This window comes from Pleurodeles waltl, chromosome 3_1 (genome assembly GCF_031143425.1).
Source record: "Pleurodeles waltl isolate 20211129_DDA chromosome 3_1, aPleWal1.hap1.20221129, whole genome shotgun sequence".
In the NCBI taxonomy this organism is placed as follows: domain Eukaryota; kingdom Metazoa; phylum Chordata; class Amphibia; order Caudata; family Salamandridae; genus Pleurodeles; species Pleurodeles waltl.
The window spans coordinates 1,393,606,199-1,393,623,613 of NC_090440.1; the positions used below are offsets into that span (position 1 = coordinate 1,393,606,199).

The window sequence follows — 17,415 nt, forward strand, 5'->3', positions numbered from 1 at the left end:
CCACATCGCGTATCCGGACAAGGGCTCCAGGAGGTCGGATTCAACTGGCAGGTTCGTCCCGGTGAAGAAAAACTTCAAAATAAAGACTAAGTCAGAAGGTAACTTTTTAACCGAGGCCTCCCGCGACCTGTAGCCGAGCAGGGCTCCATCGCGGTCGGCCTGAAAGTTTGACTTTGCCCCGGTCGAGGTGCAACCAGATGACCCGATTGGCGCTTTTTGTTTCTAAGCGCTAGAAAAGTAATAATTCTTTAAAAATTCATATCTCCGGTTCCCCTGAACCGATTTTAATCGTTTTTGTGTCATTTTAAAGATAAAAATATAAACTATTTTTATAAATTGGTTTTGGATTTTTAAACTGTTTCCTGTGTTTTATTTAATTACTGTTTTGTGATATTTGAATGCTTTACACTTTGTCTCCTAAGTTAAGCCTTGACGCTTGTTGCCAAGCTACCAAGGGTTGAGCTGGGATTAATTTACTGAGACCTAACTGTACCTAGGTGGAGGTTAGTGGCTTGTTGCTAGGTGTAGGTACCTACCTGCCCTACCAATATCCCATTTTCCAACATAAGTAGTGTTGGTTCTCTGGAGCTCGAGCCGGGGGCATCGGGTGCAGAGTGTGAAGTCTCACGCTTCTAGCAGGAAGAGTGAGGTCTTTAAAAGTTGCAAGAAAGTTGCAAAGTTGCTGCTGTTTTTGAACAGTGCCGCTGTTCTCAGGAGTTTCTTGGTCCTTCGGGTTCAGGGCAGTCCTCTGAGGCTCAGAGGTCGTTGGTCCCTGTCGGATGCATCACTGTGCAGGTTCTTTGAGTCTGGAGACAGGCCGGTAGGGCTGGGGCCAAGTCAGTTGTCGTCTCCGTCGTCTCTGCAGGGCTGTCAGGTCAGCAGTCCTTCTTGTTTTAGGTTGCAGGAATCTGATTTCCTGGGTTCTGGGATACCCCCAAATACTAGATTTAGGGGTGTGTTTAGGTCAAGAGGGCAGTAGCCAATGGCTACTGTCCTGGAGGGTGGCAACACCCTCTTTGTGCCTCCTCCCTGAGGAGAGGAGGGCACATCCCTAATCCTATTGGGGGAATCCTCCAAAACCAAGATGGAGGATTTCTTAAGGCAGAGGTCACCTCAGCTCAGGGCACCTTAGGGGCTGTCCTGACTGGTGGGTGACTCCTCCTTGTTTTTCTAATTATCTTCTCCAGCCTTGTCGCCAGAAGTGAGGGCAGTGGCCGGAGGGGCGGGCATCTCCACTAGCTGGGATTCCCTGGGGTGCTGCAACAAAGGGGGTGAGCCTTTGAGGCTCACTGCCAGGTGTTACAGTTCCTGCAGGGGGAGGTGTGAAGCACCTCCACCCAGTACAGGCTTTGTTCCTGACCACAGAGTGACAAAGGCACTCACCCCATGTGGCCAGAAACTCGTCTGGTTGTGGCAGGCTGGCAGAAACTGGTCAGCCTAACACTAGGAGTCGGACTGGTATTCAGAGGGCATCTCTAAGATGTCCTCTGGCATCAGTGTGCATTTATTGTGCTGAGAAGTTTGATACCTGTAAGGAAATGCCTCCTTGGCATGGTTACCCCCTGACTTTTTGCCTTTGCTGATGCTAAGTTTTGATTTGAAAGTGTGCTGAGGACTGCTAACCAGGCCCCAGCACCAGTGTTCTTTCCCTAACCTGTACTTTTGTTTACACAATTGGCACACCCTGGCATCCAGGTAAGTCCCTTGTAACTGGTACCCCTGGTACCAAGGGCCCTGATGCCAGGGAAGGTCTCTAAGGGCTGCAGCATATCTTATGCCACCCTGGGGACCCCTCACTCAGCACAGACACAATGCTTGCCAGCTTGTGTGTGCTGGTGAGGACAAAACGAGTAAGTCGACATGGCACGCCCCTCAGGGTGCCATGCCAACCTCACACTGCCTATGCAGTATAGATAAGTCACCCCTCTAGCAGGCCTTACAGTCCTAAGGCAGGGTGCACTATACCATAGGTGAGGGCACCAGTGCATGAGCACTGTGCCCCTACAGTGTCTAAGCAAAACCTTAGACATTGTAAGTGCAGGGTAGCCATAAGAGTATATGGTCTGGGAGTCTGTCATACAAGAACTCCACAACACCATAATGGCTACACTGAAAACTGGGAAGTTTGGTTTCAAACTTCTCAGCACAATAAATGCACACTGATGTCAGTGTACATTTTATTGTAACATACACCCCAGGGGGCACCTTAGAGGTGCCCCCTGAAACCTTAACCAACTACCCGTGTAGGCTGACTGGTTTTAGTAGCCTGCCACACTCTAGACATGTTGCTGGCCACATGGGGAGAGTGCCTTTGTCACTCTGTGGCTAGTAACAAAGCCTGTACTGGGTGGAGATGCTTATCACCTCCCCCTTACAGGACTGTAACACCTGGCGGTGAGCCTCAAAGGCTCACCCCCTTTGTTACAGCACCCCAGGGCATTCCAGCTAGTGGAGTTGCCCGCCCCCTCCGGCCACGGCCCCACTTCTGGCGGCAAGGCCGGAGGAGATAATGAGAAAAACAAGGAGTCGTCACTGGCCAGTCAGGACAGCCCCTAAGGCAACCTGAGCTGAAGTGACTGACTTTTAGGAATCCTCCATCTTGCAGATGGAGGATTCCCCCAATAGGGATAGGAATGTGACCCCCTCCCCTTGGGAGGAGGCACAACGAGGGTGTAGCCACCCTCAGGGCTAGTAGCCATTGGCTACTGCCCTCCCTGACCTAAACACACCCCTAAATTCTGTATTTAGGGACTCCCCTGAACCTAGGAACTCAGATTCCTGCAACCTAAGAAGAAGAGGACTGCTAAGCTGAAAAACCCTGCAGAGAAGACGGAGACACCAACTGCTTTGGCCCCAGCTCTACCGGCCTGTCTCCCCACTTCTAAAGACACTGCTCCAGCGACGCTTTCCCCAGGGACCAGTGACCTCTGAATCCTCAGAGGACTGCCCTGCTCTAGAAGGACCAAGAACTCCCGAGGACAGCGGCTCTGTTCACCCAAGACTGCAACTTTGTAACAAAGGAGCAACTTTAAAACAACACACGTTTCCCGCCGGAAGCGTGGGACTTGCTACTCTGCACCCGAAGCCCCCGGCTTGACTTGTGGAGAACAATCACTTCAGGGAGGACTCCCCGGCGACTACGAGACCGTGAGTAGCCAGAGTTGCCCCCCCTGAGCCCCCAAAGCGACGCCTGCAGAGGGAATCCCGAGGCTCCTCCTGACGGCGACTGCCTGACTCCCAGATCCCGACGCCTGGAAAAGACTCTGCACCCGCAGCCCCCAGGACCAGAAAGATCGGAACTCCAGTGCAGGAGTGACCCCCAGGAGGCCCTCTCCCTTGCCCAGGTGGTGGCTACCCCGAGGAGCCCCCCCCTTGCCTGCCTGCATTGCTGAAGAGGCCCCTTGGTCTCCCATTGATTCCAATTGAAAACCTGACGTGTGTTTGCACACTGCACCCGGCCGCCCCCGTGCTGCTGAGGGTGTACTTTCTGTGCTAACTTGTGTCCCCCCCGGTGCCCTACAAAACCCCCCTGGTCTGCCCTCCGAAGACGCGGGTACTTACCTGCTGGCAGACTGGAACCGGCGCACCCACTTCTCCATTGAAGCCTATGCGTTTTGGGCACCACTTTGAACTCTGCACCTGACCAGCCCTGAGCTGCTGGTGTGGTAACTTTGGGGTTGCTCTGAACCCCCAACGGTGGGCTACCTTGGACCCAAACTTGAACCCCGTAGGTGGTTTACTTACCTGCAAGAACTAACAATTACTTACCTCCCCTAGGAACTGTGAAAATTGTACTAAGTGTCTAGTTTTAAAATAGCTATATGTGTTTTATTTGAAAAGTATATATGCTATAGTTCCTAAAGTACTTGCCTGCAATACCTTTCAATTGAGATATTACATGTAAAATTTGAACCTGTGGTTCTTAAAATAAACTAAGAAAAGATATTTTTCTATACAAAAACCTATTGGCCTGGAATTGTCTTTGAGTGTGTGTTCCTCATTTATTGCCTGTGGGTGTACAACAAATGCTTAACACTACTCCTTTGATAAGCCTACTGCTCGACCACACTACCACAAAATAGAGCCTTAGTATTATCTCTTTTTGCCACTATCTTACCTCTAAGGGGAACCCTTGGACTCTGTGCATACTATTCCTTACTTTGAAATAGTGCACACAGAGCCAACTTCCTACAATACCAAACTTTCCAAATTTCAGTGTAGCCATTATGGAACTATGGAGTTCGTATTTGACAAACTCCCGGACCATATACTCTTTATGGCTACCCTGCACTTACAATGTCTAAGGTTTTGCTTAGACACTGTAGGGGTATAGTGCTCATGCACATATGCCCTCACCTGTGGTATAGTGCACCCTGCCTTAGGCCTGTAAGGCCTGCTAGAGGGGTGACTTACCTATGCCACAGGCAGTGAGAGATGGGCATGGCACCCTTAGGGGAGTGCCATGTCGACGGTCATTTTCTTCCCACCAGCACACACAAGCTGTGAGGCAGTGTGCATGTGCTGAGTGAGGGGTCCCCAGGGAGGCATAATGCATGCTGCAGCCCTTAGAAATCTTCCCTGGCCACAGGGCCCTTGGTACCAGGGGTACCATTTACAAGGGACCTATCTGTGTGCCAGGGCTGTGCCAATTGTGGGAACAAAGATACAGTTTAGGGAAATAACACTGGTGCTGGGTCTTGGTTAGCAGGGTCCCAGCACACTTCTCAGTCAAGTCAGCATCAGTATCAGGCAAAAGGTGGGGGGTAACTGCAACAGGGAGCCATTTCCTTACAGACTGTTAACCACAGATTCCTCACCAACCCCCCCCCCCCCCCCCCGCCCCCCCCCAATCTTCCTTGTTCTATGAATTGCGTTATCCCCATTACTAAGATCCAGAGTTTATGAATCTGCACTCTTGTCAAAGCCAGTTTGTTGCTGGTGCTGTGCATCTGGAGATGCAGACAAACACTAAAAATCTGTTTTGTGGGAGTGGCACGTGTATATAGGCTCTGCAAGTCTTTTCCGGAGCAGAAACACATTTTCACAGAACAACACAACACCCCCTATGGGCACGTGGAGGTAGTGCTTAAAGGTTTTCGAATCCAGGCTGAAGCCTGGAGAAAATTCAAAAGGAGAGAAATCCGTGATTAGGTAGTCCCTTCCGGAGAGATAGTTACGGAAGGTAAGTAACTTGTTTGTTTGAAACAAGGTTACCTGGTGATAGGTCCACTTCTTTGACAAATATTACCGTTTTAATGTGAACCCCAGATTAAACCCCTTCATGGTTCAGAGGTCTTGCTGCTCAAAATGTAATTTTTGATTCCTTACTGTCAAAAATGAACTGCATATTTTTTTGAATGACGCTTCATAGTCACTATAAAGTAATTTCCAATTGTGACCGAGATTCCATCTGTGCCGGACAGACTGAGACAGTTAAACGTCTAGACTCTTGAAATCAGCATTATCAAAATTCTGACATATCAGGAGGGATATGTATGACCACCTCTTCCTTATTTGCTTTTCTTTATGGGGAAAATTAGATTTTGTGTGGATAGTTAGATTTTTTTTTTGTTGATTTTTTTTAAAAAAAATATTTTTGTGTAGCAAAATGTGTATCTATTTTAAAGGTGAATGTTTTGCTCTTTACCTGTGCTCTAGTATCCATAAATACACATTCTAGTGTAGAAGGAAGAAAAATGCTCACGTTGGAGAACTAGAATGTCAAGTAACATTTCTTTCTTCTAGTGACAACTCTTGCCATCAAATTACTTTAACATAAAAGCAGACACTGTCTACTGGATTGCCCTTGATGTTTCTGCCATGTGTGCATGGTTCAGTAGTTCTGTAGCGCAACCAGAGCAAAAGGCAGCAGAGTACTGTACATGGTAAAAGACTGGCATAAATTCGGCAAATAAGACTGTTTATGCACTGTGACATAGTGGTTTTTTTTTTTAAAAGAGGTGAGTTTTTAACTTTCTGTAATTGAACCAGCATTAAAGTGGTCCTAATAGATACGGGGAAGTTCCAGATACTAGGCACATAAATTGGAAAGGCCTTGCTGTCTTGCTTTTTTAGTTTTTACATTTTAATTTGCAGTCCGTTTGTGCCCTGGCAGTGGCAGTATGTTGAACCACCAGAGATTGTGAGCAGATGTGCTGGTTGTTATAGCTTTCTAAAAGATAAAGCAGGTTTTGAAGAAGTTTGCTGCTGTGCAAGGGGAGGTAATGGCATTCCATCAGGAAGTTGATGATTTATTTCTCAATAGTTTGATCTTATTTGTATTTCTGAAATGTAATATGCTGCCAAGTGGAAATGAATGTTTGCCACCTGCAAGCACTAGCTCTATTACTGATGCTCAGATTGGTCACTCTTGGACTTAAATATACAATTTTAGTAAGTGTCCCTCATGTAATGACCCGCCACACTTAACTATTCACTGCGGTTTATGGTGCGTATTTGCATGTTACACAAAGCAAGAAAAATTACCCAAAGTGTGTATAGTTTCCATAGTTGCTATACTAACCAAAGACCAAGTTGAGACCCATAAAATTGGGAACTTTTGCTAAACGTCTTTTTCTGTGTTCAGGCCTAAACTAAATAAACCTAATAAAAATTATACTAAATTTGAATTTTGAGAATTCCACTTCTGTAGCTCTTTAGTGTTAATGCTGGTTTATCTGTCCATCTGTTAATAAAATGACTGACTTTTCTTTTCTGTTAATCATATTGTGGATGTTCTTTTTTTGCTCTAGATTTATCCAGTTAAAACTTGAGCGAGCAACGCCAGCGGAGCGCCAGTTGGTCTTCAGTGAAATCCTACAGGCAGCGTATCAGCTAATGGTTGATGTGTTTGGCAACTACGTAATACAGAAATTCTTTGAAGTAAGTCCTGACTGAGAAGATGGGGTTCGGGAATAATCTCTTTTCATTTTGTTCTTTTTTTCTGCTTAAGCATTGCCTTTGACTATGTGGTGCTATGTCCACCCTTGTATGATGTCAGACATAAGCCCCAGAAGCCACTCTGTATTGCCATCTTCAGATTTTATTTTTCTGCCATTGGCGCGAAGCACAGGCGAGAGCTATGGGTCGAAAAGCAGGAAACAAGGTTTTGAAGGAAAACCCAGAGGGCACACCTGAATAATAGGAATAATCTTCAATCTCTGACGGACATTGAGGGAAACTTTGAGAGACGCCAAAGTCTTTCGGAGTGGCCCATAAGGACATTGACCTTGTGGTACCAAAAATGAAAAGAGGGTATGGAGCACACGTATTTCTGGTTCTTTCCTAATTCTCCCAAAACGGCAGCCACAAAGTCTTGTAACCTCTGTTTGCTGAGGGATCATACATTGGATGGCTCCAAGGCATCTGCTGAATTCCAGCCACACATACTGGAAGTTAGAGCGAAACAATGGTAGGTTCCACCATACAGTGGCACAAGTGCAGAAGCACCCTCCGAGGGAAGAGCTGGAAGTCTCCAATGATGAGGAGAATACAAAGGGTACTGAACAGGCCCAGGGAGAATCTTACAAAGGGTATGAAAGAATTGACATCAAAAAGGATAAAGCATCAAAATAGCAGTCACAAGAGGACCTCTAGTGTTGGGTAACACCACAAGGAGAGTTTGGCATCTAGCCAAAGCAATTGGAGCTGACACACTTCCTTTAAGACACTCACTTCCCAGTGATTTTGCCACAGACCGCTCAGTCATCAATGGAGCTGAGTGCAAGTACAGAGTAACTTTAGAGAAGGGTCAGACAGAATCCTGGTTTCTTTTGTAGACTCTCATGCCTTCTGAAAGGAAGAACAAATACCTACCAAAGCTACCTTGCATTCTGGACAATAGGAAGGGAGGCTTTTAAGAAGCCACCCACTACCAAGGCAGTGACCCCTAGAGTTGGAAAAGAAAAACATTTACAAGACCCAGCTTTAGATGAGGGGGTAGAGTAAATCTTGAGTATCACTCAACAACGCTGGAACCTTGGACGACCCTGTCTGATAAGGAAAGCAAACAGTAGAGGTGGTGGGCAGCAAAATGGAACACTGCTCTGCACTGCAACTCAATGGACCATAGCCTTTTCAAATGTGCTTATTAACAGGTACAAACATCAGCCATGGAAGGAAATGGAGCATCTGATAAAACATATTCTAGACTAGTACAAAAAGAGAGGTAAGATCTTGATACTGGAGAGACAAATGACTGCTAATACCTCCATATGAAGTCAGCTTTGGATGTTGCAGGCAATGCTAGTAGGCAGCTGTGTACAGGTGCAACCTTGGTTAGTCCTACTTGGCTGCAGGTATCTGATTTAAAGTAGGAAGTCCAGGCAACAGCCATCCATATGCTATGTATTGGAGAAGCTCAATGTCAGTCATCCATATGCCATTCAGTGGAGCTCAGTGAGCAAGACTCGTCATACTAGAAAGGTATTGTAGGAAAATGGCCCTAGTTGCTTTTCTCTCTCTTTCCCCCTTCTCCTTCTCCTTCTTCCTCCCCTCTCCAATATTGGTGATGACTTGAGAGTGTGCTGGGATCCTGCTAACCAGACCTGTGTTCTTTCCCTAAAAATGTACCATTGTTTCCACTATTGGCACACCTCTGAAATAAGTCCCTTGTAAAAAAGTACCATAGGTAGAAAGGTCCCTAAGGGCTGCAGCATGTGTTGTGCCACCCTAAGGGACCTCTCACCTAACATGCACACTGCCAGTTGTGTGTGTTGGTGGGGAGAGAAAGGCAAAGTCGACATGGCATTCCTCTCAGGGTGCCATGCCTACAAAACACTGCCTGTGGCATAGGTAAGTCACCCCTCTAGCAAGCCTTACCGCCCTCAGGCAGGATGTACTATACCACAGGTGAGGCATAGATGCATAAGTACTATGCCCCTACAGTGTCTAAAGTCCATTCTTAGACATTGTAAGTGCAGTGGAGCCATATTAAGTACATGGTCTGGGAGTTTGTCAAAAAACTCCACAGTTCCATAATGGCTACACTGAACACTGGGAAGTTTGATATCAAACTTCTCAGAATAATAAACTCATACTGATGATAGTGTTGGATTTATTTTAAAAAATTACACACAGAGGGCATCTTAGAGATGCTCCCTGTATTTTACGCAGTCCTTCAATGCAGGACTGACTGATCTGTGCCAGCCTGCCATCGAGAGACAAGTTTCTGACCCCGTGGGGTGAGAACCTTTGTACCCTCTGAGGCCAGAAACAAAGCCTGCACTAGGACTGTAACACTTAGTGGTGAGCCTCAAAGTCTCAGGCTTCGTGTTACAATGCCCCAGGACACTCCAGCCTAATGGAGATGCGCTGCCCCCGGACAAAGCCCCACTTTTGGCGGCAAGTCCAGTGGGATAATTAGGGAAAATAAGGAGTCGTCACCACCTCAGCCATGACCACCCCTACACTGTCCAGAGCTGAAGTGACCCCCTCCTTGCAGAATCCTCCATCTTGGTTTGGAGGACAGGGACCAATAGGGTTAGGAAAGTGCCCCCTCCCCAAAGGGAGTGGGCACAGGAAGGGTGTAGCTACCCTCAAGGACAGTAGCCATTGGCTACTTCCCTTTAACCCATAAAATCGCCCCTAAAGTTAGTATTTAAGAGCTCCCTGAACCAAGTACGTCAGATTCCCGACAACCTCAAGAAAGAAGGACTGCTGAGCTGAAAACCCCACAGAGAAGAGAAGGAGACAACAACTGACTTGGCACCATCCCTACCGGCCCGTCTCCTGCTTCGAAAAGCTGCAAGAAAAGAAGCAACGCGTTCTGCTGGACCAGCGACCCCTGAAAAGTCTTCAGGGGACTGTCTGTGCCACAGAGGACCAAGAAACTCCAGTGGACAGCGGACCTGTCCAAAAAGAAGACAAGAAACCATCTTTAAAGGGACTCTCACCTCACTCCAGAAGCGTGAGTCCAGCTACTCGACGCCTGTGTCCAGAGAAACCAAATAGCCAGAGAGGATCCCCAGGCGCCTCCGACAAAGTGTCCACCCTGGGCTGACCTCTCTACACCTGCAGAGGGAATCCCGAGGACCCCCCCTGACCGCGGATGCCCGGGACGAAGATATCTGTCACCTGGAGAAGCACTGCACCTGTAGCCCCCAGGCCTGAGAGAAGGCAACCCTCACCCTTGCCCAGTCGGTGGCTTGCCCGAGAGGCCCCCGTGCCCTGCTTGCAATGCATAAGTGACCACCGGGTCCCTCCATAGAGTTCTATTGAGAACCCAACGCCCTGTTTGCACACTGCACCCAGTCGCCCCTGTGCTGCTTAGGGTGTGGTTTTTGTGCCTACTTGGGGCCCCTCCAGTACTCCAAGCCCCCCTGGTCTGCCCTCTTACAACGTGTGTACTTGCCTGCAAGGAGACCAAAACCGGAGTACCCCCTGTCTCCATAGGGGCCCAAGTTATTTAATCTCATGTTTGACCTCTGCACCTAACTGGCCCTGTATTGCTGCTGCTAGGTGTTTGGGGTTGTCTTGAACCCCACCAGTGGGCTACCTATGCCCCAGAGATTGAACCCATAAGTTTGTTACTGACCTCAAAAACGATACTTTACTCACCTCCCCCAGGAACGGTTGAAAATTGCAGTGTCCACTTTTAAAATAGCGTTTTGCCATGTTAAAGAAAACTGTGTACATTGTTGATTCCATTCAAAGTTCTAAATATTACTGTGTAAAGTACCTTTCATTTAGTGTACTTACCTGCTAAATGAATCTTGTGGTTCTAGAAATAAATTAACAAAATAATATTTTTCTATATAAAAACCCAGTGGCCTGGAGTTAAGTCATTGAGTGTGTGTTTTCACTTATTGCTTGTGTGTGTACAACAAATGCTTAACACTTCCCTCGGATAAGCCTAACTGCTCGACCACACTGCTCAAATAGAGCATTAGTATTATCTATTATTGCCTCTGTCAAGCCTCTTGGGGAACCCCTGGACTCTGCACACTATATCTCATTTTGATGTGTTATATACAGAGCCAGCTTCCTACAGGTACTGATACCTGTAAAAAGTGATTATTTTAGGTGGGAGACCACCTCAAAGGTAATCTAAACCCTTATCATGGTGAACCTTCAAAGTCAAAATTCTCCAGAGCTTGGCCTTCTGGTAGCGGTGGCACAGAGCAGACAGGCTTAATTTAGTACCATGTGTAAAGTGTTTATGCAATACCAACACAGTAATATATCCAAAATAGAAAACAATAATAAGCCCAGTCAGAAATAGATACAGAGTGAAAATGATACCAAAATGACTGAGAGGGGGTCCCAGAGAGATTAATTATTCAAGTTTTATGTAGAAATAGTGCCATGAAACACAATGTCAGTGATAGAGAATGGTTTCGGTAGACCAGGACCTAGGCAGAATTTGAAGTTGACTTTGATGTAAAATGGATTGGTTGTACCACTCAGGTTTTTCCTGGTCCAAGATTTTACTTTCATCCCTAACTTTTAAGTCCTAATCTACCACAGGAGTGTACTTCTAAATTCTCCCCAGCACCCCAGGGGAGGCACTTAGAGAGTCACAGGTGTCAGGGAGAGGTCAACAGAGGCCCAGTCCATGTGCCACTGGTTAGCTGGTTACTTAAAGGAAAAGGCTTCTTGCAGTTGTCTCCCTGTGCCACACAAGAGATCAGCTAACTGACCCTTGGTATCTACTTTGTCCTGGGTACAAAAGTGAGCAGGTCTAGTCCTTCAGGGCTTCTCTCGGGTAACAGAGCACGTCCACAGAGAACTCTGTAATCAGTGCCCTGTGGTACCACATTTATATCTGGCAGCAGCTAGTGGGTGGGAATGACTCCTGGGTTACACCCTTATCAATGGATTAAAGTTTTCTGGGACCAAACATACTCATTTGGGGTACTTTCAAAATGACGAAAGTCTTAAGCCACAATAAAGTGGGCTCTTGGGGTTTGGGTTGTGTGGAGAGTCCTGTTGTCCTCTATCTAATAGTAAAGTACAGTTTGAGGCAGACTCTGTTTCCACAATAAACCCAGCTGTGGAAGTCTGGTAGGACAAAGTCAGACTCCTTCGGCAAGCAGACAGTAGATCTGCAAGTATGTATTTGCAGCCTGTTCTCTCCTCTTTCAAATGTGCCCCAAGTGTTATCTGTGAATCCAGCAGACCTGTCAAGCAGGATTTCACACTTTTGTGTCATAAAGGATGCCCACAGCCCCACCCTGCATATTCTGTGGTGCTCAGAAAAGTCATCTATCCCCATTCAGGTAACTCTATTCTTTGTTCACGGAAGCCATTTCAAATGTGCTACTTAACAAGTACAGGTATCAGCAATGAAAGGAAATGGTGCATATCATAAAACATGTACTAGAACATATACTGGAATGGAAATGGAGCATCTGGAAAAACATTCTAGACCAGTACAAAAAGGGCTAAGATTTTGAAACTGGAGGGAAAGAATATTGCTAATTGTAGGAAGTTGACTCTGTGTATACTATCTCAAAGTGAGAGATAGTGTGCACAGAGTCCAAGGGTTCCCCTTAGAGGTTGATAGCGGCAAAATTAGATGATTCTAATGCTCCATTTTGGGGTAGTGTGGCCGAGCAGTAGGCTTATCAGAGGGTAGTGTTATGCATTTGTTGTACACACACAGGCAATAAATGAGGAACACACACTCAAAGACTTAATTCCAGGCCAATAGTTTTTATATAGAAAAATATATTTTCTTGATTTATTTTAGAACCACAAGATTCAAGATTTGAAGTAAATACATAAAATGCAGGGTACTCCACATAGGTAAGTAAGGAACTTTGAATTAAGTAACATACACAGTTTTAGTTAAAATGGCAATAAGCTATTTTAAAAGTGGACAAAGTGCAAAAATCAACAGTTCCTGGGGAGGTTAGTATTGGTTAGTTTTTCAGCTAAGTAAAGCGCTTACAACTTCAGTTTCCTGGGCATAGGCAGCCCACCGTTGGGGGTTCAAGGCAACCCCAAAGTCACCGCACCAGCAGCACAGGGCCAGTCAGGTGCAGAGGTCAAAGGAGGGCCCAAAATACATAGGCGCCAATGGAGAACACGGGTGCTCCGGTTCCAATCTGCCAACAGTACCTGCATCTTCGGAGGGTAGACTAGGGGGTTTTTGTAGAGCACTAGGGGGGGACACAAACAGGCGCACAAAACACACCCTCAGTGGCACAGGGGTGCCGGGTGTAGTGTGCTTAGCAGGCGTCGGGTTTTCAATTGAAGTCAATGAAGGGACCGGGGGGGTCACTCTAGCAGTGCAGGCACGGCACAGGGGGGCTTCTCAGGCCAGCAACCAACTGGGCTAGGCAGAGGGTAGCCTGATGGTCACTCCTGCACTGGAGTTTGGTTCCTTTTGGTCCTGGGGGCTGCAGGTTAAGTGCTTGGTCCAGGCGTCGGGTTCTTTGTTCCATGCAGTCGAAGTCAGGGGAGCCTCTGGATCCCCTCTGCATGCGTTACTGTGGGGGTGCAGGGGGGGGGGGGGGTCGTCTCAGGTTACTCAGGTAGTTTTAGTCACCTGGGAATCCTCTCTGCGGTGTTCGTCCTCTGGAGCTTGAGCCGGGGGTGCCGGGTGTGAAGTCTCACGCTTCCGGCAGGAAGAGTGAGTTCTTTGGAAGTTGGTAAAAGGTTGCAAAGTTGTTTCTGTTATTGACCAGTGCCGCTGTGTAGGAAGTTGGCTCTGTATGTGCTATTTCAAAGTAAGGAATAGCATGCACAGAGTCCAAGGGTTCCCCTTAGAGGTAAAATAGTGGTAAAAATAGATAATACTAATGCTCTATTTTGTGGTAGTGTGGTCGAGCAGTAGGCTTATCCAAGGAGTAGTGTTAAGCATTTGTTGTACATACACATAGACAATAAATGAGGTACACACACTCAGAGACAAATCCAGCCAATAGGTTTTGTATAGAAAAATATATTTTCTTAGTTTATTTTAAGAACCACAGGTTCTAATTTAACATGTAATATCTTGTTTGAAAGGTATTGCAGGTAAGTACATTAGGAACTTTGAATCATTTCAATTGCATGTATACTTTTCAAGTTATTGACAAATAGCTACTTTAAAAGTGGACACTTAGTGCAATTTTCACAGTTCCTGGGGGAGGTAAGTTTTTGTTAGTTTTACCAGGTAAGTAAGACACTTACAGGGTTCAGTTCTTGGTCCAAGGTAGCCCACCGTTGGGGGTTCAGAGCAACCCCAAAGTCACCACACCAGCAGCTCAGGGCCGGTCAGGTGCAGAGTTCAAAGTGGTGCCCAAAACGCATAGGCTAGAATGGAGAGAAGGGGGTGCCCCGGTTCCGGTCTGCTTGCAGGTAAGTACCCGTGTCTTCGGAGGGCAGACCAGGGGGGTTTTGTAGGGCACCGGGGGGGACACAAGCCCACACAGAAATTTCACCCTCAGCAGCGCGGGGGCGGCCGGGTGCAGTGTAGAAACAAGCGTCTGGTTCGCAATGTTAGTCTATGAGAGATCAACGGATCTCTTTAGCGCTGCAGGCAGGCAAGGGGGGGCTTCCTCGGGGAAACCTCCACTTGGGCAAGGGAGAGGGACTCCTGGGGGTCACTTCTCCAGTGAAAGTCCGGTCCTTCAGGTCCTGGCGGCTGCGGGTGCAGGGTCTTTTCCAGGCGTCGGGACTTAGGTTTCAGAGAGTCGCGGTCAGGGGAAGCCTCGGGATTCCCTCTGCAGGCGGCGCTGTGGGGGCTCAGGGGGGACAGGTTTTGGTACTCACAGTCGTAGAGTAGTCCGGGGGTCCTCCCTGAGGTGTTGGTTCTCCACCAGCCGAGTCGGGGTCGCCGGGTGCAGTGTTGCAAGTCTCACGCTTCTTGCGGGGAGCTTGCAGGGTTCTTTCAAGGCTGCTGGAAACAAAGTTGCAGCCTTTCTTGGAGCAGGTCCGCTGTCCTCGGGAGTTTCTTGTCTTTTCGAAGCAGGGGCAGTCCTCAGAGGATGTCGAGGTCGCTGGTCCCTTTGGAAGGCGTCGCTGGTGCAGGATCTTTGGAAGGCAGGAGACAGGCCGGTGAGTTTCTGGAGCCAAGGCAGTTGTCGTCTTCTGGTCTTCCTCTGCAGGGGTTTTTCAGCTAGGCAGTCCTTCTTCTTGTAGTTGCAGGAATCTAATTTTCTAGGGTTCAGGGTAGCCCTTAAATACTAAATTTAAGGGCGTGTTTAGGTCTGGGGGGTTAGTAGCCAATGGCTACTAGCCCTGAGGGTGGGTACACCCTCTTTGTGCCTCCTCCCAAGGGGAGGGGGTCACAATCCTAACCCTATTGGAGGAATCCTCCATCTGCAAGATGGAGGATTTCTAAAAGTTAGAGTCACTTCAGCTCAGGACACCTTAGGGGCTGTCCTGACTGGCCAGTGACTCCTCCTTGTTGCTTTCTTTGTTCCCTCCAGCCTTGCCGCCAAAAGTGGGGGCCGTGGCCGGAGGGGGCGGGCAACTCCACTAAGCTGGAGTGCCCTGCTGGGCTGTGACAAAGGGGTGAGCCTTTGAGGCTCACCGCCAGGTGTTACAGCTCCTGCCTGGGGGAGGTGTTAGCATCTCCACCCAGTGCAGGCTTTGTTACTGGCCTCAGAGTGACAAAGGCACTCTCCCCATGGGGCCAGCAGCATGTCTCTAGTGTGGCAGGCTGCTGGAACTAGTCAGCCTACACAGACAGTCGGTTAAGTTTCAGGGGGCACCTCTAAGGTGCCCTCTGGGGTGTATTTTGCAATAAAATGTACACTGGCATCAGTGTGCATTTATTGTGCTGAGAAGTTTGATACCAAACTTCCCAGTTTTCAGTGTAGCCATTATGGTGCTGTGGAGTTCGTGTTTGACAAACTCCCAGACCATATACTCTTATGGCTACCCTGCACTTACAATGTCTAAGGTTTTGTTTAGACACTGTAGGGGTACCATGCTCATGCACTGGTACCCTCACCTATGGTATAGTGCACCCTGCCTTAGGGCTGTAAGGCCTGCTAGAGGGGTGTCTTACCTATACTGCATAGGCAGTGAGAGGCTGGCATGGCACCCTGAGGGGAGTGCCATGTCGACTTACTCATTTTGTTCTCACTAGCACACACAGGCTTGTAAGCAGTGTGTCTGTGCTGAGTGAGGGGTCTCTAGGGTGGCATAAGACATGCTGCAGCCCTTAGAGACCTTTCTTGGCATCAGGGCCCTTGGTACTAGAAGTACCAGTTACAAGGGACTTATCTGAATGCCAGGGTGTGCCAATTGTGGATACAATGGTACATTTTAGGTGAAGGAACACTGGTGCTGGGGCCTGGTTAGCAGGGTCCCAGCACACTTCTCAGTCAAGTCAGCATCAGTATCAGGCAAAAAGTGGGGGGTAACTGCAACAGGGAGCCATTTCTTTACACAAGCCCCCCCCCAGCCTACAGGCCAGGAGACTCAGCCCAAGCTGGGAGAGTCTTCCTAGTCTGCCAGGCGAGGAAGAGTAGGAGAAATAGGCTGGTTAGTTGCAGGGCCTACTCTGCCTTACATCCTTCTGTTCAGGTCATTCCCTTTGGGGAACTGACCCACTTCCACAGTAATAGGACCTAGTCTGAATTGCCTCTTGTCTGCCTCTTCAATGTCTCCACCCATTCTTTCTATTTTGGTCTTAGAGGTGTCCACCTCTGCTAACCTTATCTTGGCCAGGGTTACCCCTAGCTTACCCAGAGAGGTTACCCAGAGCTGGAGTAACCCCACCATGACCAATAGGGTCAGGGGGCCTAACTTGCTATTTGGCATGGGGTCAGACCACCATGCTAAGGATAGTGCAGCCATAAAGGCTAACACCCAGCAGAGGCCACTGACAGCTGTCAGTGCCCAGAACCACACCTTTAGCTCTTCACCTAAAAGGGAAGGGGCTAAGTTACAGGCTTCTTTGGGTTCAGGTTGCCTGTCTGCTGTATTGGAGTGGGGGGTTACCACATCTTGTAGTAAACACCCTTCTTCCACTCTTTCTTCTGTTAGCTGAGGAGCCACCCACTCAGGTTTAACAGTTGCCTGACTAGCCAGGACTTCTTGTGGGTCAGGTTGGACTTTATCAGGGCCATTTTTGGAGTTCTCCCCTACTGGAGCAGAATCTCCTTGGCTTGCTGTAACCTTGGCTAAAGGTTGTCCACCCTTCCTACTCTGTTTTCTTTTCTTCTTCTTCTGGGGCCTGCTTGCATTTACTGCAGAGGCAGGACTTCCAGAATCCTTGGGAGAGGACTGGCACTGGACCAGTTCCTCTCTTGAGCTCTGACTAACCTCTGGGTAGTCATTTCCAAGGAGACAATCAAGGGGGAGGTCTGTACTGACTACTACCCTTCTCCAGCTAAGAGTGCCACCCACTTCTATGGGCACTAAAGCCACAGGCCTCTTAGTGACCCGGTCTAGGCTAACTCTTACCCTGGCAGTCTCACCTGGGATGTACTGGTTTGAGAGCACCAGCCTGTCATGCACAATAGTGTGACTGGC

The 17,415-nt window shown here is 48.0% G+C and overlaps 1 protein-coding gene across 18 annotated transcripts in view; it reads left to right on the forward strand.

Moving 5' to 3' along the window:
- Positions 1 to 17,415, forward strand: part of PUM1 (pumilio RNA binding family member 1) — an 859,012-nt gene that overhangs the window by 592,188 nt on the left and 249,409 nt on the right. For all 18 annotated transcript variants that reach the window (XM_069224905.1, XM_069224910.1, XM_069224908.1 and 15 more), the window contains one exon: positions 6,753 to 6,882. In XM_069224905.1, coding sequence (XP_069081006.1) covers positions 6,753 to 6,882 — 130 coding nt within the window. The remainder of the gene's footprint in view (positions 1 to 6,752; positions 6,883 to 17,415) is intronic.